The 27,325-nt window shown below is 35.8% G+C and overlaps 1 protein-coding gene across 2 annotated transcripts; it reads right to left on the reverse strand.

The window, feature by feature from the left end:
- Positions 1-14,849: 14,849 nt before the first annotated feature.
- LOC142547255 (reticulon-like protein B11) lies at positions 14,850-17,384 on the reverse strand. Of its 2 annotated transcripts, none has more exons than XM_075655441.1 (6): positions 17,221-17,384; positions 16,838-17,018; positions 16,483-16,624; positions 16,307-16,376; positions 16,041-16,217; positions 14,850-15,158 (listed from the first exon to the last, which is right to left on the reverse strand). In XM_075655441.1, the coding sequence occupies exons 1-5, from the start codon at positions 17,270-17,272 to the stop codon at positions 16,048-16,050; spliced, it is 615 nt and encodes a 204-aa protein (XP_075511556.1). In that variant the 5' UTR covers positions 17,273-17,384; the 3' UTR covers positions 14,850-15,158; positions 16,041-16,047. The 2 variants fall into 2 exon arrangements, with proteins under 2 accessions (XP_075511556.1, XP_075511555.1); XM_075655440.1 differs by having other exon boundaries at positions 16,838-17,030.
- Between the last annotated feature and the right edge of the window lie 9,941 nt (positions 17,385-27,325).

The raw sequence follows: 27,325 nt of genomic DNA on the forward strand, positions 1-27,325 counted from the left end.
AGTAAAACTTAAAATTAAATTTAAAATACTTATTACATACATCTCACTACGCTATTCTCAATCTTTGTTGTTTCTTTTGTATCATTCTTCTCATCACTATTTTTGTTAAATTTGTTTGGTTTCTCACTGTACACGTTATAACAATGAGTCTGTGAGATATTGATTCGAAAGAAATCTAACGAGACAATCAACTTATTATTTTGATTTTTAACATTAGTTTTTTTTTTTTTTTTGGTCGAGCTCTACTCATTGTTCTTCGAGTGTAGATCTATTTGTTGGTTTCTTGTGATTTCAACACACAGCACACAGACAACGAATTTTGGGTCGAAGTTTCAGACTGAGTCGAGCTTGTAAATAATTCGACCCACTTGGGTCGAGTTATTTACATCTGAGTCGAGCTCAACCCAAGTGGTGAGTCGAGGTTTGATGTTTGGGTCGAGGCTTGATGTTTGGGTGGATTTTGGGTAAAGTATGTTATTGTATTGTGTTTGTGGTGGAGTGGGTCGAGTAAGTGGAGTTTAGGTGGAGCTTGGGTTGAGTTTGTGCATTTTGAGTGGAGTGGGTCCAAAATGCACCAACTCAACCCAAGCTCCACCCAAACTCCACCCACTCAACCCAAACTCTACCCAAAATACATCAACTCAACCCTCTCCACCACAAACCAATACAATAACTCATTGTACCCTAACTCCACCTACTCTACCTACACTCGACCCAAACTTCACCACAAACACATTACAATTACTCACTCCACCCAAACTAAATCGACTCGACCTACTGCACCACAAACACATTAAAATATATGTCAAGAAAAAAAATTTTAACACATTAATAAAATTTGTTTTCTTTAAATTCAAACAAATTACATATCATTCAACCGGATCTTCTACCAAATTCTCCAATAGAAGGAAATCTGTTTTATTTTTTCCTTTCACGTCTTCTCTTGATCACATGAAGTAATACTAATATATGCAACATGGTCGACCCACTCAACCCACGGCTCAATCATTTGAAATATGCAAAGGTGTGAAGAGCTTGGGTCCACCTCGACCCAGGTGTGAAGAGCTCTCTTCACACCTCGACCCGGGTGGGTCGAGCTTTTCACACCTAGGTCGAGGGTTTGATGTTTGGGTTGAGGGACGAGGTTTGGGTCGAGCCTATTGTTATTCTACCCAAATCTCAGTGACTCCACCAAATTTTTTACTACAACACTACTTAATTTTAAATTCTGACAATTAATAACGTTTTTATTTTTTTTTCAGATTTACTTCCCCAAGAAATAAACATGGAAGCTCGACCCATTGAGATATATTAAACATTCAACTCATATGGCTCGACCCATTGAGATACATTAAACATTCAGTCGAGTGAACATGTTGGAGTGAAATTTGTTATGAAATTTTTAGGTTCCACTAGTTGTTATGAAATTTAGATACATTAAACATTCAGTAGAGTGGATATTTAACTCACATAGCTCGATTAAATGATACGTTCTTAACATTAGGTTCCACTATTGTTATGAATTTTTTAACAACGCACTTAAATTATAATGCATAAATCATATTAAAATATTTACATAATTATAAATTTTTTATATACTCAAGATACATTCTAATTATATTTAAAGTCATCATCATAAATATCAATTATATATTACAACATTATCAAAACTCAAAATCCATCAATCAACTCATTTGACCCAAATTCGACCCAAACCCTAAACCAAACCCCAAACTCCACCAACTCTCCACCCACTTGACCCAAAATTGACCCATCACCACTCACTCGTCCTAAACTTAAAAATCTACTACAAACACATTACAATCTCTATCCACTCGACCCACTCACCACCCACTCGACCCAAAATCAACCCACTCATCACTCACTCAACCCAAACTTAAAAATTCACCACAAATACATTACAATATTTGTCAAAAAAAAAAATACAAAGACATTAATAAAAGCGATTGTCTTTAAATTCAAACAAATTACATACCATTAAACTCTTTCTTCTACCAAATTCTTCAATAGAAGAAATCTGGTTTTTTTTCTTCCACGTCTTCTCTTGATCACAGGTGGCAATACTAACATATCTTAGCGCACATGACGCACATACTCAGAACACTCAACTCACATGCTCGACCCACACCACACTTAACCCACACTACCTGCTCAACCCACACACTTAGCACACTCAATCGACATCTTTGCACACTCGACCCACACACTTAGCACATTCAACTCACACTACCTTGCTCGACTGTAAACACTCACATTAACTTCACCCACAAAAATTCTAACTAAGAACGACCAGACCTAAACTGAAATAAATCTAGTTGCTACAACATTACGATAATAGTAATAGCATTACGAGTATATACTTACTTCTCTTACAAATCTTCAAACTTTCAAATGATATCTGATTATATTTTGTTTTATTTGTTGTGAGGAACACAAAAATAGCTAGAATGAAATGCTTAAACCTCGAGACGAAAGCATTTAAAAAATATTTTTTAAAAAAGTGAAATCTAACTAACTAATAGATGAGCTAATTAATGATCTTACCTGATTAACAAAGTCAACTCCCTTTTCTCAATTTTAAAAAGTGAAAATCCCTTTTATTTAATTAAATTTTTAGTGGATCATATATTTTTTATTGACTCATAGTAAGTGTATGTATAGCTATTTTAATATTAATTGATTACTAAAAATAATAACTCATGTTTATTAATCATGGTTTTGTATTATTTTGATCTTGTGTGTTATTTTAATTTCTATATGTATTTTATATCGTTTTAAATATTCAATATTTAAAATACGTATTTCTAACACACTTGTAATTGTATTTGGTATAATTAATTATTTTAATTAATCAACTCAATAATATTTCTATTTATGTCAAATTGTCGGATAATTAATTATAGGGTCTTACATTTTTTATAAAAGAATTTCTCCTTTTTTACTATGAAATTTCACTTTTGTAGCAAAAGTATAAATAATAGCTTATTTTAAAGATTAAGGCTACTAGAATTGAACCTTAAAGCATATTATAATTATAGTTTTCATCTATAGGACTAATGATTTTAAAATATTATTATCATTTAGTGTGAGGCCCATTTACTCTAATGACAATTAATGATCAAACAATAATGGTTTGATTTAAAGCAGCAGCGGAAAAAAAAAAATTTAATACTTTAAAACGGACCTCGGGGCCTAGAAAAATTTCGGCACGACCTCCCCGTAAGTAGGACATCCCGAAAACTCAAGCAGCAGTTTATATCAAAATATACTCCAACTAGAATCATAAAAACAAAAACCGAAGTCAACAACCTATAGCCGCACTGGCCAGGACTAAACAGAAATTAAAACTTACCAAATACTCACCAGATCAAAATAATCTCATAGTCGACTCAGAACATCACAAAAACAACCAAATACCACTACAGATACACGGGGCATCTCCCTGGCAAATAAACTACAATACAAGACCAAAAAAACTCAAGACATACATATAAACTAACTGGGAGACTCCACTGAACAGAACCAAGCAATCCAACCTCAATCCCGAGCTCCACTGGCGGAACCTCGGCCTGATGCTGCAAAACGACTCGGGAGATCTACCATGATGCTCAATAGCAACCACAGCAGCCACCCCAGAAAACAACTGAGGTTAGGATTCTGATATGAAACAGTTCAACAATAACAACAATAATTATAAATCATGCATAATCATATATAAAATGTAATGTGCAATGCATGAAAGGCTCAACGAATAATCGGGACAACAGGAGCCAAAAACGGTACGATAACAACTGGAATAATGCTCGAGCAACAACACAGGGGAGCTACATCGTCATGCAGCTAAACCGCCCTGCCAAGTATGCGAGGTATGCCAAGCTGTGCTGAAAAACACCCATGACTCGGCCTCCATACAGCTGATACGATATAACAGGATGGCACAACAGAACGAACTAGATGACACAATCCCAGCGCTCACCTCAAAAGGATGCACTAACCATACCAATGTCAGATTTGGCACAAAAAAGCATAAAATTCGTATCTCGCTCAATATTAAGTCAAATCAATATCCGCCAATTGGAAATGAAATATACTCGAATATCTAAATTTTTCTAGAAATTACCATCTTCCAAATCTCAGTAGTTTAATCCCAGAATTATCAAGAACACCCTGCCACTCAACAAATTTTCGGACAGAAATCTCCTACTGAGCAGTTTCTGAAAAACCATCATAACTTGCACAATTCTTACTGGAATTCAACGATTCTTATATTATTTTGAAGACAAGACATAGCTCTACAACTTTCATTTGAATCATAAGTTCAGAATCCGAATGCATATATGCCATAATCCCAAAATACAGTAGGTGTTTTACACAGCACAATTTCAGAATTTGATTTTGGCACATTTTGGTAGAAAAATCATAACAAATCCGTTTCTAATCAAAAACCCATTATTCTAGTGGCAATAAACAGCAAACAAAAAGCACTACAAAGTTTGTTTAGGTCATTTCTACAAATTCAAAATACAAAAATATCAGCAACACAAAAACTCACCCAAAAACCGGAAGAATTCGCGCAGAAACAGAGCATCGGAACAGCAGCTTCGATCTACTCGTATCCTTGCTCAAAATTCACAATTTATGTCTTAAATCGAATCTTAGGATGTTAGGAAGACAACCCTTCAAGAATTTTTGAGTTTCGAGTTGGGACGGAGGAGATATCGCGACTTTACCGCAGCTGCTCCTCAAGTGACGAGAATTAGGGTTTCCTTCTTTTTTTTCTCTTCCTTCTTCTCTCGTTTTTTCTCTTTTGAATGAGGTATGTGTGTATTGTATACATTTAATAATAATAATTTATCACCAAATTAGTAACCAAGCCCATTTATCCCGGTTTGTATTTATTTTGTTTTGTGTGTTATTTAAACTCTATATGTATTTTATATCGTTAAATTCTCCGATATTCTAAAATACATATTTTTAACACACTTCTTGAATTTATTTGGCATAAATAATTATTTTAATTTACATCTCAAAAATTATTCTAATTATGCCAAATTACAAGATAATTAATTACAGGGCCTTACACTTCTCCACCCCTCAAAACAAATTCCGTCCTCGAAATTTCTGTTTATACACATACATCTTACACACGATACGAAACCAACAATACATTACTAAGAATCAAACAGATATGGATAAGATGCTCTCATCTTCTCTTCTATTTCCCACGTTTATTCTTTTACACCATGCCTCGACCACTGAACACATAAAAGTGGTAGAACTTTATTGCGTAAAACTTTATCTTTACGATCCAAGATACAAGCAGGATATTCAATATACGATAGAGAAGGATCAAATTCAACCTCATCAGGCTGAATCACATGAGATGGATCGGGATCATACTTACGCAACATAGAAACATGGAAAACATCGTGGATGCCAGACAAGGACTGGTGCAAATCCAAACGATAAACGCAAGACCCAATACGCTGAACAATCTCGTAAAGACCAACGAAACGAGGTGCCAACTTACCTCTCATGCCAAAACGAATAACACCTCTAAACGGAGAGATTCTCAGAAACACAAAATCTCCAACTTGAAATTCTATAGGTCGACGACGTCTGTTAGCATAACTAGCTTGTCAAACTTGGGCAGCTTTCATTCTCTGACGAATCAACTGGACTTTATCATGTATTTCCTGAACAATCTCAGGTCCATTCAACTACTTCTCACAAAATTCATCCCAACAAAGAGGTGATCGACATCGTCTGTCGTACAAAGCTTCAAAAGGAGCCATACCAATAGTCACCTTGAAACTGTTGTTATATGAAAATTCTACTAGAGGTAAAGCTTCTTGCCAACTATCTTTGAAATCCATAACCATTGCTCGAAGCAGATCCTCGAGTATCTGGATCGTACGCTCTGTTTGACCATCTGTCTGTGGATGGTAAGCAGTACTCATCGCAAGTCGTGTACCCATTTCTTTTTGGAAACTAGTCCAAAATTTTGATGTGAAACGAGGGTCACGATCTGAGACTATTGCAACTGGAATTCCACGAAGTTTCACAACATTTTCAATATACAGACGAGCCATCTTCTTGTACGAATACGTCCTCTCATACGGAATAAAGTGTGTCGATTTAGATAATATGTCGACAATCACCCAAATGGCATCGAAATGGCAAGAAGTACGTGAAAAAATCCATAGCCACGTGCTCCCAGTTCCACTGAGGAACCTCAAGACTACGCAGTAATCCTCCAGGTCTCATTCGTTTTGCTTTGACTTGCTGACAGATCATACAACGAGACACAAACTCAGCCACATCTTTTTTCATATTCTTCCACCAAAACTGAGGCCGTAGAATATGATACATTTTCCTGCCTCCTGGGTGGATACTATATCGAGTACAATGAGCTTCTTTAAGATTGGCTGTACGCAATTCAGGAATATCTGGGACAACCAATCTACCATTCAACTGAAGAGAATCATCTGAGTGGATTGAGAAACCAGATTGGTGTCCTTGAGATACTAACTCATAAGATTTCAGAACTCGATCATCAGTTTTCTGAGCTGACTTTAAAATCTGAATCAACTCTGGCTCAACAGAAATCTGAGATACACAAACAGCATTACCTTGGATTTGAAAATCCAACCCAGAAGTGCAAATATCCTCTCGTAACTTAGAAGCATGAATCGAGGATAAGTTAACATCAACAACCTTACGACTCAAAGCATCGGCAATGACATTCACTTTTCCCGGATGATACTGGATCTCACAGTCATAATCTTTCAAAAGATCCATCCAACGTCTCTGTCTCATATTCAGATCTGACTGAAAGAACAAATACTTCAAGCTTTTGTGATCAGAATAAATTACAAATTGCTCCCCAAACAAATAATGTCTCCAAATCTTGAGAGCAAAAACAATAGCAGCCAATTCCAAGTCATGAACAAGATACTTAGACTCATGCGATTTCAACTGACGAGAACCATAGGCCACAACCCTGCCATACTGCATCAGTACACAACCTAATCCTCGATTTGATGCGTCGGTACAAACAACGAATCCTCCAGAACCACTTGGGATGGTAAAAACTGGTGCAGAAGTCAATCTCTTCTTGAACTTGACAAAACTTGACTCACATTCATTAGACCAAATGAATCTCTGATTTTTCTGAGTCAGTTGAGTGATAGGTCTATCATTTTTTGAGAAATTTTCGATAAATCTCCGGTAATAACCAGCTAAATCCATGAAACTACGAATCTCTGGCACATTGGTCGGTTGTGCCCAGTTCAGAATTGCCTCCACTTTACTTGGATCGACAGAAATACCATGTTGAGATATGACATGGCCCAGAAACACCACTTTATCTAACCAAAACTCACACTTGGATAGCTTGGCGTACAACTGGTTCTTTTGAAGAATTCCAAGAACTAATCTCAAATGTTTAACATGCTCTTCTTCAGACTTGGAATAGACAAGAATATCATCGATGAATACAATTACAAAACGATCGAGATATTTACGAAATACTCGATTCATCAAGTGCATAAACACAGCAGGAACACTGGTCAAATTAAAAGGCATAACCAAAAATTCAAAGTGTCCGTATCTCGTGCGAAAAGCTGTTTTCGGCACATCTTCTTGTCTAACTCGCACTTGATGGTACCCAGAACGGAGATCAATCTTAGAATACACCGAAGTACCTTGCAACTGATCAAATAAGCCATCAATCCTAGGGAGTGGATATTTATTCTTGATAATAGACTTATTCAGTTGCTGATAATCAATACACATCCGCATCGTACTATCTTTCTTCTTGACAAATAGAATCGGTGCACCCAACGGTGAAGAACTCGGACGAATATAACATTTACTCAACAAATCCTGTAATTGCTCTTTCAGCTCTTTTAGCTCAATAGGAGCTAAACGATATGGTGCTCGAGATATAGGTTCAGTTCCTGGCATTAATTCGATACTGAACTCAACTTCTCGCTCTGGTGGAAAATTAGGAATCTCTTCTGGAAATACATCAGGAAACTCACAGACTATAGGAATATCAGAAATCCATCGCTCATCTTGCGATATATCAACAACATAAACCAGAAAACCTTCATGACCAGAATCCAACAATCGATTCATCTCAATGACAGAAACTAGAGGAATCTTGGCTTGAGAACCACGACCATAGAAATTCCATTTATGAGCAAATCTAAGCCTAAAACGAACTATTCCTTGATAAAAGTCAACAGTGGCATGATTTGCAGTCAAAACATCCATAGCAACGATACAATAAAAGTCATGCATAGGTAGAACTATGAGATTCAGATATAGAACATTTTCATTGTGAAACAAAACCGCATTGAACAGCACATTATCAGTGATAATCATTTTGCCCATCGGAGTAGCAACAGATAGATTGGAAATTCATACTAGTGGTGCGAAGATCATGCGAAACGACGAATGCATGAGAAACAAAGGAATGAGATGCTCCGGTATCAAATAACACTCGTGCTATAAAACCACATAAAGTACAGTTACCGGTAATGACAGTACCTGGAGCTGCCTGAGCCTCATCCTCAGTCAAGGCAAATACACGAACATGTGATTGATTCTACTGACCACCTTGCCCTCTGGGCTGATATGAAGGGCGACTAGGCTGGTGGGAAGGCTGAGATGCTGCTGGGAATCTATTACTTTGAACTCACTACTTGCCTGGGCTGCTTTCCCCGTCTTACTAGGACAAAATCTAGCAAAATGACCCGGTCGACCACAATTATTACAAACCCCTTGAACTCCAACACTCTGATTACTGGAATGCTTGTCTCCACAGTGATCACAGTAAGGTCCACTATAATGATATCCACCACGGTTCCCTGAACTCCCTGAACTCGAAGAACTAGAACCAGACTTCTTAAACTACTTTCCACGTGGACGAAGAGATGCAGAACCAGATTGATTGAACTGTTGCCTTCCCGAATGATGATGTTGGGTAGACACTCGATTGCCACTCCTCTTAAGACTAGCTTCAGCCCTTTTTTGCTATTTCCACTGCTTCAAGATAATTCAGTGGCTTACCGGTAGAAACAAAAGGGTGCAGATGATCGTTCAATCCTTCAATGAAACTTTCAACAACCGCAACCTGACTTGCAGCCACAAGCGGAGCATATCTCAGCATAGCATAAAAAGTATCCGCATACTCCGCAACTGATATATCGCCCTGCTTCAAGTTATGAAACTCCGAAGCCTTAGAACTGTAAAATGCTGGAGGACAATAACTCTCCTTAAACTTCAGTTTAAATATATCCCATGATGGAACAATCCTCTGAGCATCTATGGTCATCAATGTAGTAGACCACCAAATTTTGGCATGATTTTTCAACTGATGCATAGCTAATCTCAATCGACGTCCTGAAGGATAATCAACCAAATCAAACAATTCCTCAATCTCATAAATCCATAATTCAGCTTTCTCAGATCCTTCAGAACCACTGAATCGAGGTGGATGCATAGAATGGAAACGCCCAACTAACTCATCCATCCTAAGCTGCTCTAGCTGATCGGCTTTTTGCTCAACAGAAGCATAATCAACAACATGAACACGAGGTCTATCACGACCTCGACCTCGAGCTAAAGGAATCTCATCAACAGGAATTTCTCCACCTCCCTACATTCTATACGATAAAACACCAAAACAATTAGAATGGACGTAAACAAATCATATAATCACATAAGCATGTTGTCAAGTAGCATACACAGGCGCAACAACAATTTTAGTGCCAAGACTCAAGTGTCCTAGACTCTAGTTTGAGCGTATCCTAGTTTACGCTCTGATACCAAGATTTGAGGCCCATTTACTCTAACGACAATTAGTGATCAAACAATAATGGTTTGATTTAAAGCAACAACGGAAAAAAGTTAAATACTTTAAAACGGACCTTAGGGCCTAGAAAAATTTCGGCATGATCTCCCCGTAAGTAGGACATCCCGAAAACTCAAGCAGCAGTTTATATCAAAATATACTCCAACTAGAATCATAAAAACAAAAACCGAAGTCAACAACCAATAGCCGCACTGGCCAGGACTAAACAGAAATTAAAACTTACCAAATGCTCACCAGATCAAAATAATCTCAGAGTCGACTCAGAATATCACAAAAACAACCAAATACCACTACGGATACACAGGGCATCTCCCCGGCAAAAAAACTACAATACAAGACGAAAACAAACTCAAGACATACATATAAACTAATTGGGAGACTCCACTGAACAGAACCAAAGCAATCCAACCTCAATCCCGAGCTCCACTGGCGGAACCTCGGCCTGATGCTGCAAAACGACTCGGGAGATCTACCATGATGCTCAATAGCAACCACAGCAGCCACCCCAGAAAACAACTGAGGTTAGGATTCTGATATGAAACAGTTCAACAATAACAACAATAATTATAAATCATGCATAATCATATATAAAATGTAATGTGCAATGCATGAAAGGCTCAACGAATAATCGGGACAACAGGAGCCAAAAACGGTACGATAACAACTGGAATAATGCTCGAGCAACAACACAGGGGAGCTACATCGTCATGCAGCTAAACCGCCCTGCCAAGTATGCGAGATATGCCAAGCTGTGCTGAAAAACACCCCTGACTCGGCCTCCATACAGCTGATACGATATAACATGATGGCACAACAGAACGAACTAGATGACACAATCCCAGCGCTCACCTCAAAAGGCTGCACTAACCACGGGATTGTTCAATCACATCTACGGTTTCTTGTGTATAGGCCTATCAGCCACACTATGATCCCGAGATAAACAACAATGCCAGATAACAATGGATATCAACAACGGGCTAACAAGAATGATAGGGCTCAACAGGAATGTCATAACAGTATGACATATGGTAAATGCCAATAATAAACATATATCACAAAGAAGGCATTTAACAAATTACAACTATCATATATATGATCAGTGCAACACAGAATGACAATTAAACATAATTTATATTTTACCGTCGTATGTTACCGAGCTGTAACATACCTATACCAACTTGACAATCCAATAAAACCTTAACTTCAAGACTCTCGGCCTAAACAAAACAACAATAAGTCGATCATGAAAACTACATTCCATACCAATGTCCGATTTGGCACAAAAGAGCATAAAATTCGTATCTCGTTCAATATTAACTCAAATCAATATCCGCCAATTGGAAATGATATATACTCGAATATATAACTTTTTCTAGAAGAAACCATCTTCCAAATCTCAGTAGATTAATCTCAGAATTATCAAGAACACCCTGCCACTCAACAAATTTTTGGACAGAAATCTCCTACTGAGCAATTTCTGAAAAACCATCATAACTTGCACAATTCTTACTGAATTTAACGAATCTTAAATCATTTTGAAGACAAGACATAGCTCTACAACTTTCATTTGAATCATAAGTTCAGAATCCGACTGCATATATGCCATAATCCCGAAATACAGTAGGTGTTTTACATAAAAAAATTTCAGAATTCGATTTTGGCACATTTTGGTAGAAAAATCATAACAAATCCGTTTCTAATCAAAAACCCATTACTCTAGTGGCTATAAACAGTAAACATAAAGCACTACAAAGTTTGTTTAGGTCATTTCTACAAATTCAAACTACAAAAATCGCAGCAACACAAAAACTTTCACCCAAAAACCGGAAGAATTCGCGCAGAAACAGAGCACCGGAATAGCAGCTTCGATCCACTCTTATCCTTGCTCAAAATTCACGATTTATGGCTTGAATCGAAGCTTAGGATGTTAGGTAGACAACCCTTTAAGAATTTTTGAGTTTCGAGTTGGGACGGAGGAGATATCGCGACTTTACTGCAGCTGCTCCTCAAGTGACGGGAATTGGGCTTTCCTTCTTTCTTTTCTCTTCCTTCTTCTCTCGTTTCTTCTCTCTTTTGAATGAGGTATGTGTGTATTGTATGCATTTAATAATAATAATTTATCACCAAAATAGTAACCCAAGCCCATTTATCCCGATCTGTATTTATTTTGTTCTCGTGTGTTATTTAAACTCTATATGTATTTTATATCGTTAAATTCTCCGATATTCTAAAATACATATTTTTAACACATTTCTTGAATTTATTTGGCATAAATAATTATTTTAATTTACATCTCAATAATTATTCTAATTATTCCAAATTACCGGATAATTAATTACAGGGCCTTATATTTAGAGTGACTGAAAAATTTGGATAGCAAAAAAAAAGTCTTGTACAAAGACTGGAGTACATAACTTAATAAGAAATCTTCCAAGTTTGTGAATCTATCATATTTTAATACAGCAAAGTTAGAGTATTCACTCTTTTTTAAAAAGTTTTATTCCTAATACAAATCCAATATGAAGGCATTTATAATTTTTATCTCTATTTTTTCGTAAAAAATATTGGAAAAGTACATTTATCGTCTCAAATGATTTTGTAAGTTGGATATCACTTTCTTCTATTTTTATTGTAAAATTATTTTTGAAGAATTGGTATATTGAAGTTTTGTAGATTTGATATTTATTTACTCAAGGAATTTCTCCGTTATCAATTGATTTATCAAATCTACTATGATTATTTCTTCTGTATTTATTATCCTTCTAGTATCATAAGAATTTTAAATAATAGAGTTAAGATAAATAAATTTACAAAAATTTGAATTCATTTATTAAAATTTTTGTTCGTTACTTAACTTCTCTCTACGATCTCAAGCAATTCTATGATTATACAACCTTCATTTGGGACTTACTTGCTTAGACTTTCTTATGCAAAAAGCCACTGAAGAGAAATTAAATTTCTAGACTTAAATTGGAAGAGGGAATACAAAGATTTAAAATGATAAACTTGAATGAATTAAATATTTTTTTAAAAAAACATGAATTTTCAATACTTTTATAATTTATAATTCAATATTCATTATGTGTCTAAGTTGTGTATTCCTTCTTCAACGATATGATCTTCAAGTTATAGAAGTTTTTTTAGTATATATATATTAATTTTGACTCTTATATTCTTCTTATTCTAAAAATTTATTAAATTTCTAACATAAAAAACGCGGTGTTACAACAATAACTAGATTCAATTTTACATCAAGTAGAGTGTGAACTACAAAATTGGAATATAAAGAATAACAACTTAAATTAATTAAGATGCTAAATATTTATTGTCAAAACAATTCAAAAATCACATGGGATTTCATGTTTTTCTAGCCGAAATTTTTTTAATATCAACTAAAATAATAAAAAATACTTTGTAATTTTTAAATGTTTTAATATAAAATAAATACTTAGGAAAAATATTTGTCGTGACGAGATTTTGATTGAGAATGCTCATATTTAAACTAGGGACGTACATCGATCATTTGGGGAAGTTTCCATATTCGTATCATACAAGTCCCTCGATTTCAGATCATGTAATTTTTCAAACCAAAACCGAACTAAATCAAGAAAATACATAAACCTAAACATCACAGTTTTATCCAAAGCGAAATTTATCATTTTAATTAAAAAAAACGAGTTTGTTTAGCTTGACCAGCAATTCTAATTACTTACATCTAGGGGTTAGCAAGATTTCGGTTAAATCGAATTAACCGACCGAACCGAGCCACTTCGAAAATTCAGTTCGGTTATTTCGGAAATTCGGTTTCCAAATTAAAAAAATTCGGTTATATCGGTTAATTCGGTTCGGTTACGGTTTTCAAAATTTTGAAATCGGTTAACCGAATTAACCGATATAATAAATATTATTATTTAATAAATTTTTATTATTTATCAATTTTTATATACATTTTAATTTTTAATTTTAAAATCGTATTAATTGTTTTCAAACAAAACTTATACATTTGTGATGTGTGTGATTTTATGTTTTTATGCATATTGTATAGGACTGTAGTGTTTAAGAAAAATTACATATATAATTAAAGTTAAATCATTAATTTTTTTAAAACTAATCGGTTAATTCAGTCGGTGACCGAATTAACCGAATTTAATTCGGTTCGGTTTTCATCGGTTATGAAAATTAATTCGGTCGGTTCGGTTATGGATAAAAATTTCGGTTCGATTCGGTTATAGCTAATTCGGTTCGGTCGGTAATCGAACCGACCAAATGCTCACCCCTACTTCCATCTGCGTTGTAACTACATCTATCTTCATAGTTGTTTTTGTTAGTCACTCAAATATATTCATCACATATAAGTAGCAAAAATATATGCAAGAAAACATACAGACATGTTCCCAGTTTCAACTGCTACCCAAAGCCTACAAAAAGTGTAAAAAATAGGCGTGCAAATCATGGGTCTTGCGAGTTCTACACGATGTGCCTTCTATGAATGTCTTGTTTAGGAGAATTTAAAATTTTGTTATTATATTCTTATGCTTTATATATCCACATGTTTATCATTTTCATTTACTGTTATTTATTGACGATATTAGAAAGATCATCACCTTGCTGGTTAGGAGGTTGAAGACAAAAGGAATGTAGGAGGAAGATCAGATATCTGATCCAGAGAAAGATGAAGGGGAAGGTAACCACAAATCAGAGAGAAATTTTTTCATTTCTTTCGTTTTTCCATATTTTTTCATTTTTACGAATGAATAAATAATATACAATAAATCATGTTTACATTCAAATTCAAGGATACATCTTGCATCTTCACGCACAAAACGGAAACATTGAATCATGAAAATCTAAATGGACCACGGATGGCCGAGATTGTATCTGAGAAATAAAACCACCATCGACGGCCATCAACCATTTGGTCGAGAATTACGGAAGGGAAAGGGGAAGCTCTGAATTTTTACATGCGCTTGTACCAAAATCATAGTACTTCGAAAAACACAGCCATCGCCTCGATTACTCACAGATAAATAGGTCAAAATAGGTAACAAACAGGCCACACAAAAGCAAAACTAGTAATCCAATGACTGTCGCTTTCATACCAAATGAAAGAAGCATACAAAAATACAATGAATTAGTCATGGTGATATGGGAAAACCATGCAACATTAATGAATCTCGATGTACGCCTCCTCTCCATATCTTTTGCAAAACTCATTTCACATGCTGTTAGCCGTTACGCAACAAGCAAAAGCTACCTGAAAAGTACATCGACATGTTAGAGGATAAACAGATGCACAGCAGCTCTGGGGTCAACAGTAGTTGCTATCAAGCTCAAGCAACTCAAATTCTACATCTACCGGTTCCAATGTAATATGTTCTGTCACAAATATTTATCCTATATGAGTTGAAGAAACATAAGCAAACATTCAAATTGTGCGTGGTGTGTATTCGTGTGCATTTTGCATCAGCTAACAAACTCATCTTCTGTGGACATAGTAATCATACACATGCAAATAAAAAATGAAAAATTTGATGGTAGTGTGTCCTCCTTACAGGAAAAAAGATACTGTCAAATTTCTAAAAAAAAGGTGGAATATAAATTATTGAAAGCTCTCTGATCAACGGAATATGATATTTCTACATGTTTCCAATGAAAACCAAAACAGAGCACTTGATATCGCTGGCTTGTAAGTACAACTATCCCACACACCTTAGCAGAAGCTGCATATTTTTCTTATACTTTAACGGCAGAAGAAAAAAGGCTGCATCAAGGTGATAGGGTGGTAGGTTTTTCTAGTATGTGCTATTCGTAGCTCATCATAATGCAAATACCATAGATGTAAAGAAGTGAAGATCTCTTCTTTTACTGAGGTCTAATCAATTAACAAATCAAATTAACTTCAAATTAAATTTGTATCCCAGGAGCCTCTCACCCAACCGCCACAACTAGTGCACAAAGAAAATATAATGTTTTAATTGGCAAGTCAATGCAGCATCAACCAACAAATATGCAATCAAAATATTTCTTTGAGAAATGCTTCTCCTGGTTCTTGATTTCGTGTATCAATTAATAAAAAAATCCATGACACAAAACCATGTCATCTAGACAAGACACGCTCATTCTACTGTAGGATTACAGTGGATTTACTGGATTTTCTTCTCCTTGTTTGAAGGCAGTGGACTCTTTCTCAGCATTATGCCAGCAATTTTCTGATATTGTATTCGAGCTACATCATATGCAACATTCAGCTTTTCATCTATTGGAATTTGATACTTGTTGTACAAAACAGGGAGTGACAGACTAAGAAGAACACCTGTTGTCTCAGCAAGACAAAACCCAAAATGAATATTATTGTGAAGAACAAAAAATAAGGTAATCAGTTGCAGAGAATTCAACACTTACCAATGTAGAGCAAAGTCAGAAAGTTGAATAAACTACCAACATATGAAATAATCCATAGGCCTGTAGCAACCTAACAAACAAAAATCCAAGAAGACATGGATAATCCCTCAATCAGCACATGTATAATCCTGATAATAAGCAATACTGTATTAATGTAGGAAAACAAGCTAGAACACCTGAGAAAAGAGTCTAAGATTTCCAGCAATCGCAATGTCACGTGCAATTGACAATGCAAAGTTTAACCAGACTCGCATCTCATCAGCAGCCTGCACAACAGTCTCTTCGGAAACCTCAAGATTTGGGAGAGGTGGCAGAGGTCTAAAACCACAAAAACAAGTCATTCACTTAATATTTGTCAATAATCAAAGAAAAAAATCAACACACATTAAAGATTCCACTCCCCACATCCCTTGAAGAACCAAAAAAGAGCAAGAACAAAAACCCATTAAAACTTAGATAAAGATAACAAAAAGCAATAAACTAATCTTAAAATAATAGTCGATAATGATCCAAAAACCTTAATTCATATACCTATTAAGAAGTGATGCAGATTTAGCCCATAAGAACAAGATTACTACAAGTAACAATAGAACATTCGACACAAATGACAGTAAATTGTATCCAGCTCTTTCAAACAGAAACCACAGGGCAGTTGAACCCACAAGAAAAGCAACACTCTGTGTCCATTTCTTCCATAATAACAGGTCAGCAACTGCATCACAAACTAAAACAAAAATGAATTTAATCATCGCTACCACTAAAATCTATTACTCAAATCTCCTATAATATCAATGAATACAAACGGCATCGATGGATCGATAATGGAACCAATTGAAAAATTTTACTCCGAAGAATCAAGTTTATTTAATGAAAAAGATTTATATCCCAATTGCAGGTGTGTAACACTACGATACCTGCACCACCGCCTAGTGCGAGATGAACAGAAAACTGACGTGAATCTCCCATAGCAGGTAGGATTTCAGGTTATGCAAACGGAAAAGTTTGGACGGAAAAAAGGAGGGGGAAAAGGAAGAGGGATAAAGGAGAATTTGTGGGGGCGACGATTGGAATTTCGTAATTTACAATGAATATCTATTTTATGTTATATATACATACGTATGTATATATATTTGTTTCTCATGAAACTTTTGGGGTTAGCCAGAATATGAAATGATTTGACTTCTTTGTCAAGCGTTATGTGTCGATTATTAGTTCTAATTTCCTCGGCATGATTTCAAAGCGAAAAATATAAACCGAGAAATATGATGAAATTGTTGAGAAAATTTATGAACAATATCAAATTTAATTACGTTGTTATGAAAATGAATGACATTTTTATAAGAAAGTTGGAGGAATATGCCAAAATCTAAAGAAACTGGAATGTTAGAAATTGAAAAATATACTGATAAACTATTGAGAGAAATTGAAGAAGCTTTGCTACTGATTTTTGTTTAATGTTTGTCGTGTGTCTTTTGATTCTTCCTCTCAGCTTTTGTTCCACTCCACCGAACAGTTGGTCATCTTCCACGATCCATCATCGTGGATCATGGGTCAACTCCTCTCATCGTGGTCTTCAACTGACTCCTTCTTGGGCTTCTCTACTAAGCCTCTTCACATTCTAGGGGCTTCTATTGTCATTTGATTTCAAACATTTGGACTAAACAATTGCCCCTTAGCCAATTTGGGTCATTGGCCAATTTGGCCCAATTTGGGCTATTTGGCTAATTCTACCAATTTGGCTGACATATTGGCTATGTCTAATTTGTTGCGTTCGGTCTGCTAGCTATTCAAATATGAGCCCAACGTAGAATCATATGATTGAAATGAATGGTTCGATGGACTTGAAGATGAATTGATAGCTGAGACACATGTTCTTCTTTCAACATGTTAAATCCAAGTGTGCATTCTCTGAATCCCCTAATTCCGCTGGTGTTTCTCAACCTAAGATTCATTATTGTGACCCATTTGCAGTGAGAAACACTTGTTCCTCACATCTCCTTTTCAAATTTCCCTTTCCTCACCAAATACTCCCATATTTCTATCACAATCTTTAAACTCTTCATTATATATTTGATTTGTTAATTCTATATATTTTCAAACACCTATCTATTATTCCAGGAAATCTACTGTTTGCACATTTCTTCTTTTCTTTTCTTTTTTCAGCACAAGTTCACATCTTTCTTTATCACACTCTTGTATGGTCTCGTTTCTCGGTGGTGGTTGCGCCTACAAGTCCAGCAAGAATCACACTTATCCTGCTTGCCGTGAAGCGACCTTGCCTTACCTAGATATCCAGATTCGATCTCCCTCATATAGACGAGTAAATTGGTAACCTCCACTTACATTTGCGTTTAAGGCGTTCGAGGATTTGTCTGAGTGCAAATGAAGCCTGTATATGTCATTTTTCTTAATGGCGTACTGTGAACTATCTATCCCGGTATTCTTTCAATATCAGCTCCCTTTGTAACACCAACTGCTTACACCTCAACAAAGCGCTTTCCTTAGTTTGCGTATTTAGAGCTTGGTCTATAGCTTGTCCAACTTATGTAATCTTCCATGGGCTTGCAAGAAATGCACTAGCACCAAGAGATTGTGTTGCTCCAGCAAATTCATTGAGGATGAGATCCCCTTTTCTGGAATTTTGGCAAGCTATAAACTCAAAAATGGCAAGATTCATTCCATCTCGCAAAGAAGTGATAAGTGTCACATCAATGACAACATGTAGCTACACAAAGCATAGTTTTGTTGATCGACACTCTATTATTTCTCATGTGGTTCTCATTTATTTTTCACGAAACATAATTTGAGAAATCGAGGATTTGAGAGCCTCGAAGACTAATGCAAGAAAGTACCTTAAAAACCAATGGAGATGAAAAATCATCATGATAGTATCATTGGACAATCCAAAAGAAAATTACAAAGTTTGGACGAATATCTTTGCAAGCAGATGAGCATATACATACAGAGTGTCATACGCATTGAGATGAAATAAAATACGTAGGCTAGGGACAATAGGTGTACTTTTTACACTTGTTTGTCATGATTTGGCAAGTGTCTTTTCTGATGTGTAGAGTAGGAAAAGTGGCTTGAAAGTCAAACTTTGCTAGTAAAATACATTTTTGTTCTTGTATCTGTTGCTTGGGATTTATTTGCAGGTATTTAAATTATTGGCATATCACCTTTACAAAGAAAACTATGCCAATTTTTTTTTAAAACTAAACAAACGACAAAAAGCTGTTTTTCTTCAATATTGACGCGAACAATGCTAGTCAACATTTGTCACCAACCAACAGCTAAACAACATTTTTCGAATAATGCCCACCAAAGTCTCAAGACATGCACTTAAAGAACTTCATTTTGTCATCGATTTGGCCTACTAACACAACAAACATTATATCCAAAATTTACTAACTACAGAGAACTCCATGAGCAAGTATTTTTATTTATTCAAAACTACTCCATAATTATTTATAAAAAAGTTTAAAAAGGGAATGGCTTAAAAACTCATTCTTCACACATTTACAGAATTTTCTTACAAGTCAATATGACCAAATCCATCAAAGTGGCCATCCGGCCTACTTTGTACAATACTTCTCATCTACTCCAGCTTTATGAACCATCTGTCTCCGGCTGTTGATATTTCATCTGAGCCTGGACCTAAGATTAGATCCTCCATTTGTAACTCTTCTTCATCACTACCTCCACATTCCTCCTCAAATATTACTTCAACTCCAACGATATCCCGTAATTATTGAGACTGCACTTCGTTCACCAGATGTTGCAGTGTGGCTTTCCACTCGGAAGTTGCAGCGACTTCCATATATTCTTTAGTGAACTTAGTCATCGACTTCCTCAATAATATGGTGGACCATGGGTCTAGGAGAGACCATGGTAGTAGGCTTGAGGACCTTCTCAACTGCTTCTTTAACTTTCTGAGTGTTCATGTATACCTCCTGGTTGTCCATGCACCTTGTAGTTGTGAAACTTAATTGGACCAAAAGCTCTATCATAATATCTAGCTTCAATGGCATTGAAATTATGGTAGTGAATCAGCCTGTACCACTTCAACCTCATCCCCTTTACACATTAACAATAACTGGTGCATGGAGGATGACACACAATGATTGGCATCAATACAATCCTTCCCTAATAAAGAATAGAAGCTAGCACTAGAATTGACTATGAAGAAGGCTGACAGGAGGATCGAGACCCTACAGTGACATTTGCTGGTAAAACTGTCAAAGTTTTGGTGGATTCTCCAGTAAAAGCTACCACTGGACTCCTGTCAGAATCAAGTCTTCCACACTTTTACCGAACTTCTGAAGAATTCAGTAGGATAGAATATTAACAGCATATTCATTATCTATCAATAATCTAGACACCAGTTTTCCATTAACATGTGCTGTGATATAAAGTAGTTTGATATATCAAGTAATCTCATTGGTAGGTGTTAGGATCGGTTGGGGTTTGAAAAGTGTTTAGAAGGGAGGGTTGAATAAACACTTTGGATTTAAAAATCCTTTTCGATGAAATGAATCAATTTAGTGAGAAACTGAATCTACAAATCTTGATGTCAATATCAATCAGTTAACTAAAATAGTGCGGAAATAAACTGAAAGATAGATTGAATACTTGAAAGGAAATAACACGAAGACTTATGGATGTTCGGAGACTTCAAATAATCCTACGCCACCCCTTCTATCACAAGGATAGTATATTTACTAACAGACTTTGATCTATAAAAAGATTTGTACAAACCCACTTCAGTTTGGACTTAATACTGTCAAAAACTGAAATTCTTAGTATCAATACAACAAAGTCAGTATACAACTGATGTATTTTCTAAGCACAACAAATCTAAGATAGATAGAACAAATGTTTGTGCTAAAGCTCAAATTATAGCCTGAATGCTATTGATTTTTCTGATAAGCACGAGCTTCTTTTAAAGGATTTGAACTTTGAAAGCTTGATGTGTTGTTGTAACTTCGTGTATCGTAACTTGTTGCTATTGCGTTAACTCAGTAACATTACTCTTTCGCTATTTATAAGCTTGGGTCTTCAACGATAACATTGATTAAATTCAAATAATTATATCCGTTGATTTGTCATTTGTTGGCATGTCGACATTCCTCTGACAATCGTACACCGTGACACTCTGATATACGGCTCTCCCACTATCAGTTGCAGAATACTCTTGTACGAACTGTCGGATTGTTAGCTTCGCTCATAACTGATGACGTGTCAAAACTACTTTATCAGTTGACTCTCTAGCCGATTAACTGAACTGACTTGTCTAACTGATCAGTCTTAACTGATCTGACTGTGTAATTGATTGTCCAGTTTATCTTCACATCTTCAGTTCGCTTTGATCAGTTCAGTTGCCTTCGAATATTTAACACATTATTTATTAGTTCGGGCAACTGTCAGTTACAAGATTTCAGTTACATTATCTTCATTTATCTTGATCAGTTCTTCAATATTTTACTCTCAGTTTGTCAAACTCCGAAATTTAGATTCCAACAGTAGGTTTCTCCATAACCACTCTTTTCTCTTCATCAACAAGAACTCTAGCAAAATCTTTCGAAACATTATTTCGGACAAAATCTGTAGCAATTTCATTTCCCATGAGCCATCAGACTCAAACATTCTTTTGCGTTTGAACTCATCTGGTAACATTAATGAGTCTGTGGCACACTCAAATGAAATAAGAATCTGCCTTACCCTGAAGGTAGCTTTCTTGACCACATTATTATCTTCTTCTGACAACAAGTCATCACCTTCCTCTTATTTATTTTCAAGCCTTCCTACCGAACTTATTCTTCTCTTTAAATGACTCTTCCACTTTCAACCTTCGCTCCGCAGATTTTTCTCTGAACAAACATCTTTTTTGGGTTCGAGAAAGATGCTTTGGAAACTTTGGTTGTTCCACACGTCTCCATTTTCCGTTGGGGGTTACCATCGGAGAAACAACAAAACGAGATTTCCTTTCATATTTTTGATGATTATTCTGGAATTGGGACCCTGAAACATCTTTTGAGATGACTGCTGGTCATATCTTCTCTCATCATTCATGACTTTAGTATACGATCTCCTTTCGAGGTAACGGTTCACCGGCCTCTTAACCATGTATTCCCCATCATACCCTCCATTCTTCCCTCTGTAAGACATATTCCCATGCTGTAATGATGATATCTTTCATGAAAAGTTTCTCTTCTTCTGTCTTTGATGTCAAATGTCATCTTACTGGGTACCCAATACTTCCTTATGGTAACCCTTGGCCAGGAGGATCTGTTTTCAACTACATTTTTCTTCTCATTGATTAGGAATCGCAAGTCGGTATTATTCACATTCAGGTTGGCTACCAGTGGAAAAAGGGTCTTCATTCACTATCATTGTCTCTTTTTTCTCACGGAATCTCAAGATTTCCTTGTTGATTCTTTCTTGTAGAATATTTTAAAAGCTCAACAAGCATTAGTATTATGGCTGAAGGAATTATGATGCTCACAGTAGTTCATTCCCTTGATCTCCTCTCTGGTTGGTACTTTATGATCTGGGAGGAAGGTTATGAATTTTTCCTTCACCAAATGACCAAAAATTTCTTCTGCCTTTGACGCATCAAAGTTATAGGACGTTTGAACTGGAGAAGCATTTTTTCTGGGAAATTCTTCATTCTTGCACTTTAATCACGGAACTGTACGTGATCCAGAATTCGCCACTTCTGCCAAGGCGAGTTCTTCAACTTCCTGTAAATAAGATCCAACAATAGACTTCCTTTTATGATTTTCCTCACGCAATAATTCCTCATACTCTGATACTTTGGCGGCAAGATCATAAAAATTGCGAAACTCCATCCCTTGGAATTTCTTTCTCAGCTCAAAATCAAGTCCTTGTTGCGCCATTTTCACATATTCTTATTCCAGAAGGAAAACTCTGCATCTACTCCTCGCTATTTTGAATTTTCATATGAAATCATTAGCAGATTCTCGTGACTTTTGGACCACTCTTGACAATTCCGTTATACTAATCTCAGGCACTGTTATGAAAAACTGTGTATGGAACTGGCGTTCCATGTCATGCCAAATCATAATAGAATTCCGAGGCAGTGTGGCATACCAAGTGAACGCAGTGCTAGTCAATGAATTGGGAAATAAACGTAGCTTGTAGTTGGAAAAATTATCCAAATTTGCTAGTTCCCCACACTGTACCGTAAACCTTGCCACATGTTCCACACTAGATTGGCCATATTCCCTCGAGTATAAAGTAAAGTCTGGAATGAGATACCTTCATGGATAAGGATTTTCATGATCAACAACATCAGGGTATGGCTTGTGAAACTCTGGTCAGTTGATTGGCCTCACCTCTGGTCCATACGACTCTTGAATAACATCACGTATAGTCTCGAAGTCCAAGATTGAAGTTTGTCTTAATGGCACTAGAAGAAAATATGCATTCAATAACACATCAAAGAAAACATTTTTTTATTAAAACCGTTGTGTTTTTTCTTTTAACAACGGTTTCAACAAAAACTGTTGTCGTAGCCTAAAAAAACCGGGTCATAGACAACAATTTTTTTAAAAACCGTTGTCTTTGATATGTCTATGACAATAAATTTCTAAAAACCGTTGTCTTTTAGCATTTCTTTGGGGTCAAAGACATAAAACCGTTGTCTATTAACGTGTTTTTTTGTCGAAGAAAACTGTTGTCGATTAGCGTGTTTTTTGGACAAACAACAACGGTAAACTTAAACTGTTATTATATTTAGCAACAGTTTTGCTTAAACCGTCGTTATAGTTTAGCGACAATTTTACAAAAACCATCGCAATTTTAAAATAGCGACGGTTTTTTTTAGCCATTGATAATAGCGATGATTTTTAAACTAGCGACGGCTTTAGCTTAACCGTCGGTAATAGCGACGGTTAACTAAAATCCGTCATAAATTGTCTATAAATATTCTCGTTTTCGATCCATTTTCCTTCGCATGAATTTTTTTCTTCTCTTAGAAGATTTTAGTTTTGATTTAGGGTAAGTTTTTTCACTTCAATTCTTGGTAAATTTCTAAGTGTTAGTTAAGATCATGAATATTATTAGCTTTAGGTAGATTTATTAAATTATAAAAGTAATTTTTTTATGTTACGTAAAAAATTAGCGACAGATTATGTTAAACCATCGTTAATTGGCGACAGGTGTTATGAAAAACCATCGCTAATTAGTGACAACTTTTCTCTAAACCATCGCTAATAAGCGACAATTTCGTCAAAAATGGTCGCTAATTAGCGACAGTTTAGTTTGTAACCGTCGATAATGAGCAACGGAAACCATATCATAAACCGTCGCTAAAAACCGTCGCTAATCATAACTACGAAAACGGTTTAAAACCGTTGTGGTTGAACACACTTTCAACAACACCCTCGGTTACAACAGTTTTAAATGGCCTAAGACAACGGATTTTATCCATTTTCGTTTAGGGTTTTTGTTGTAGTGTGGATACAGGGAATAATTTGCCCCCGAGTATTGTTCCTCGAACTTGGAACTGAATACCTATGCATTCTCCCATCGCCATACATCCCCGGATGCATGTTAGGAGAAGTCACAACGGACATATTACCAGCTACTTGTATACCATTGCTGTAACTTTGGTGTTTAGTCCCCAATTCCTCTTCCCTCCTGTGTGAAGTAGTATACTTTCCTTCTAAACTCTAAAGTCAGTGATTCCTCCAAGCGGTGATTTTCACCTGCTTGAGAACTTCCCGACCCCTGGCCTTGGTCTTCACACAGCTTAGTTTCAGTTTCCTTAGGTTTACCAACTTCTAGCGACTTATTCTCCTCCTTCGAAGACTTCCTCCATTCTATTATTTCTGCTATAAAATACATCATAACAACAGTAAAATCTTTGGTCATTTCGTTGAGATCACCAAGGAGATTTTGCTTCATGGAGAACATAATATTTGCGGAAGTTCCCTCGCCGCCAGAAATATCAACTCCTTCCTTCATAGCCTCTTCTTCGAACCTGTGCACCAGTCATTCCACTAATTTTCCGTCAACATCGGCTTATTCTTCTTGTGAACGATGGTCATTCCCCCATGATGGAGGAATTCCTTCATGTTTCTCAGTATGCTTTGGAGGTATTTCGGTCCCACTGGGCGTGCCAATTTGTTTCTCACGTGATCGTGCCAAATATGGAATGATCTGACTTCTTTGTCAAGCGTTGTGTGTCCCGATTCGACCGTTAGTTCTAATTCACTTGGTATGGCTTCAAAGTGAAAAATATAAACAGAGGAATATGATAAAATTGTTGAGAAAATCAATAAAAAACATCAAATTTAATTACGTTGTTATGAATATGAACGACATTTTTACAAGAAAGTTGGAGAAATATGCCAAATCTAATGAAACTAGAATTCTGGAAATTGAAAAATATACAGATAAACTATTGAGAAAAATTGAAGAAGATTTTCTGTTGCTTTTTGTTGAATGTTTGTCATGTGTTTTCTGATTCTTCCTCTCAGCTTTTGTTCCACTCCACCAAACAGTTGGCCATCTTCCACGATCCATCATCATGGATTGTGGGTCAAATCCTTTCATCGTGGTCTTCTACTGACTCCTTCTTGGGCTTGTTTACTGAGCCTCTCCACATTCTGCGGGCTTCTATTGTCATTTTTTTTTCAAATATTTGGGCTAAACAATATTACTTTATAAATAAATTTTATTTATATAACATATAGTGAATAATTATGTTAAAGTTTAGATAACATTATTTATAGGATAATATTAAAAGGTGTATATATATCATACATCGATATTTACATCAATTATATCGTGATATTTGTTATTATATTAAGAGATTTAATATTCAATATATAATGAGATTTCGACAAATTGAATTTTTATATTGATTTCGTTACGATGCAAGATTTGATGTACAAACGTTGATGTATATATAGCATAAGATCTTCCAGCCACAAATGTATATTTTATCGGCAACAAATTTTTTTATCGGATTTCCGTTCCAAAAGTCCACGTTGGCATGGTGCCAAATGAAGACAATGCCAATATTGCAATCGAAGTCCTCTATTTCAAGTAGAGTCATTTTGATTTGGGTTTTATTTCTCTCATACTTGAAACTACGATCACCTTCCTACTCATCAATTGATTCTCTCATAAATAAAATTATGTACACAACTGAACTTTGCAATCAATCCAGGCAAATACTTGAGCCATAAGATTCTTTTGTAAACTTAAGTTAAGCCAATCAATGAGCCACACATGTCCCAGGTTTAATTTATATTTTCGAATTAATTTTATTCTATAATAAACCATGGTTGGTCTACCGTGGTCAAATACCAAATTCAAAACACTCTCCCAAATTGAATCGTGATTTCTTTTCTGAAAAATCTCAGCTCCATCTTCCGAAACCAGTGTCCATTGCATCTCCCCATCACAGTTTTCGAAGTCCATTCCATCCACTAGAAATTCACCTGAATCTAGCCGGCGTTTTCTCATGGGATATTTGTTGGAGTTTCTTTTTTTGGACCCAATGCGCAATGGAAGTTTTAAATTTTTTTATTTTCGACGTTCAAAACTTTCTTCGGGTATCGATGAATTTAAACATTTATAGGGAGTTTAGAAATATTACATTTGTATATATAACGCTGGACACTAAACCAATTAAGGATTCTTGTATATCCTTTCGAACGGATCTCCCTCCTATGATAGCCTAATCAAGTCCACGATCAGAGACTTTCTTTCTTGTTTGAATCGCACTAGAAATCACAAACAATATCTGCTTTGAAACTAGGACACTCGAATTTCAAAAATCCGGAGTCGGTGCAGCGGCAACGAGACAACGGCGGAGGGAAGTGCTTGGCTGAAATTTTTTCTCAGAATTATTGAGATGGCCGAGAGGGGTATTGAGGAGAGGAAAGAGTTTTGTTGTGTGTTTATGTGGTGTCTTTCTTGGAACTCTTCCAAGAGACAGTAACATCATTAAACTTGAATATAAATCCAGATGTTGATTTGAAT

The sequence above is a fragment of the Primulina tabacum genome, chromosome 5, assembly GCF_025594145.1.
Source record: "Primulina tabacum isolate GXHZ01 chromosome 5, ASM2559414v2, whole genome shotgun sequence".
Lineage (NCBI taxonomy): Eukaryota > Viridiplantae > Streptophyta > Magnoliopsida > Lamiales > Gesneriaceae > Primulina > Primulina tabacum.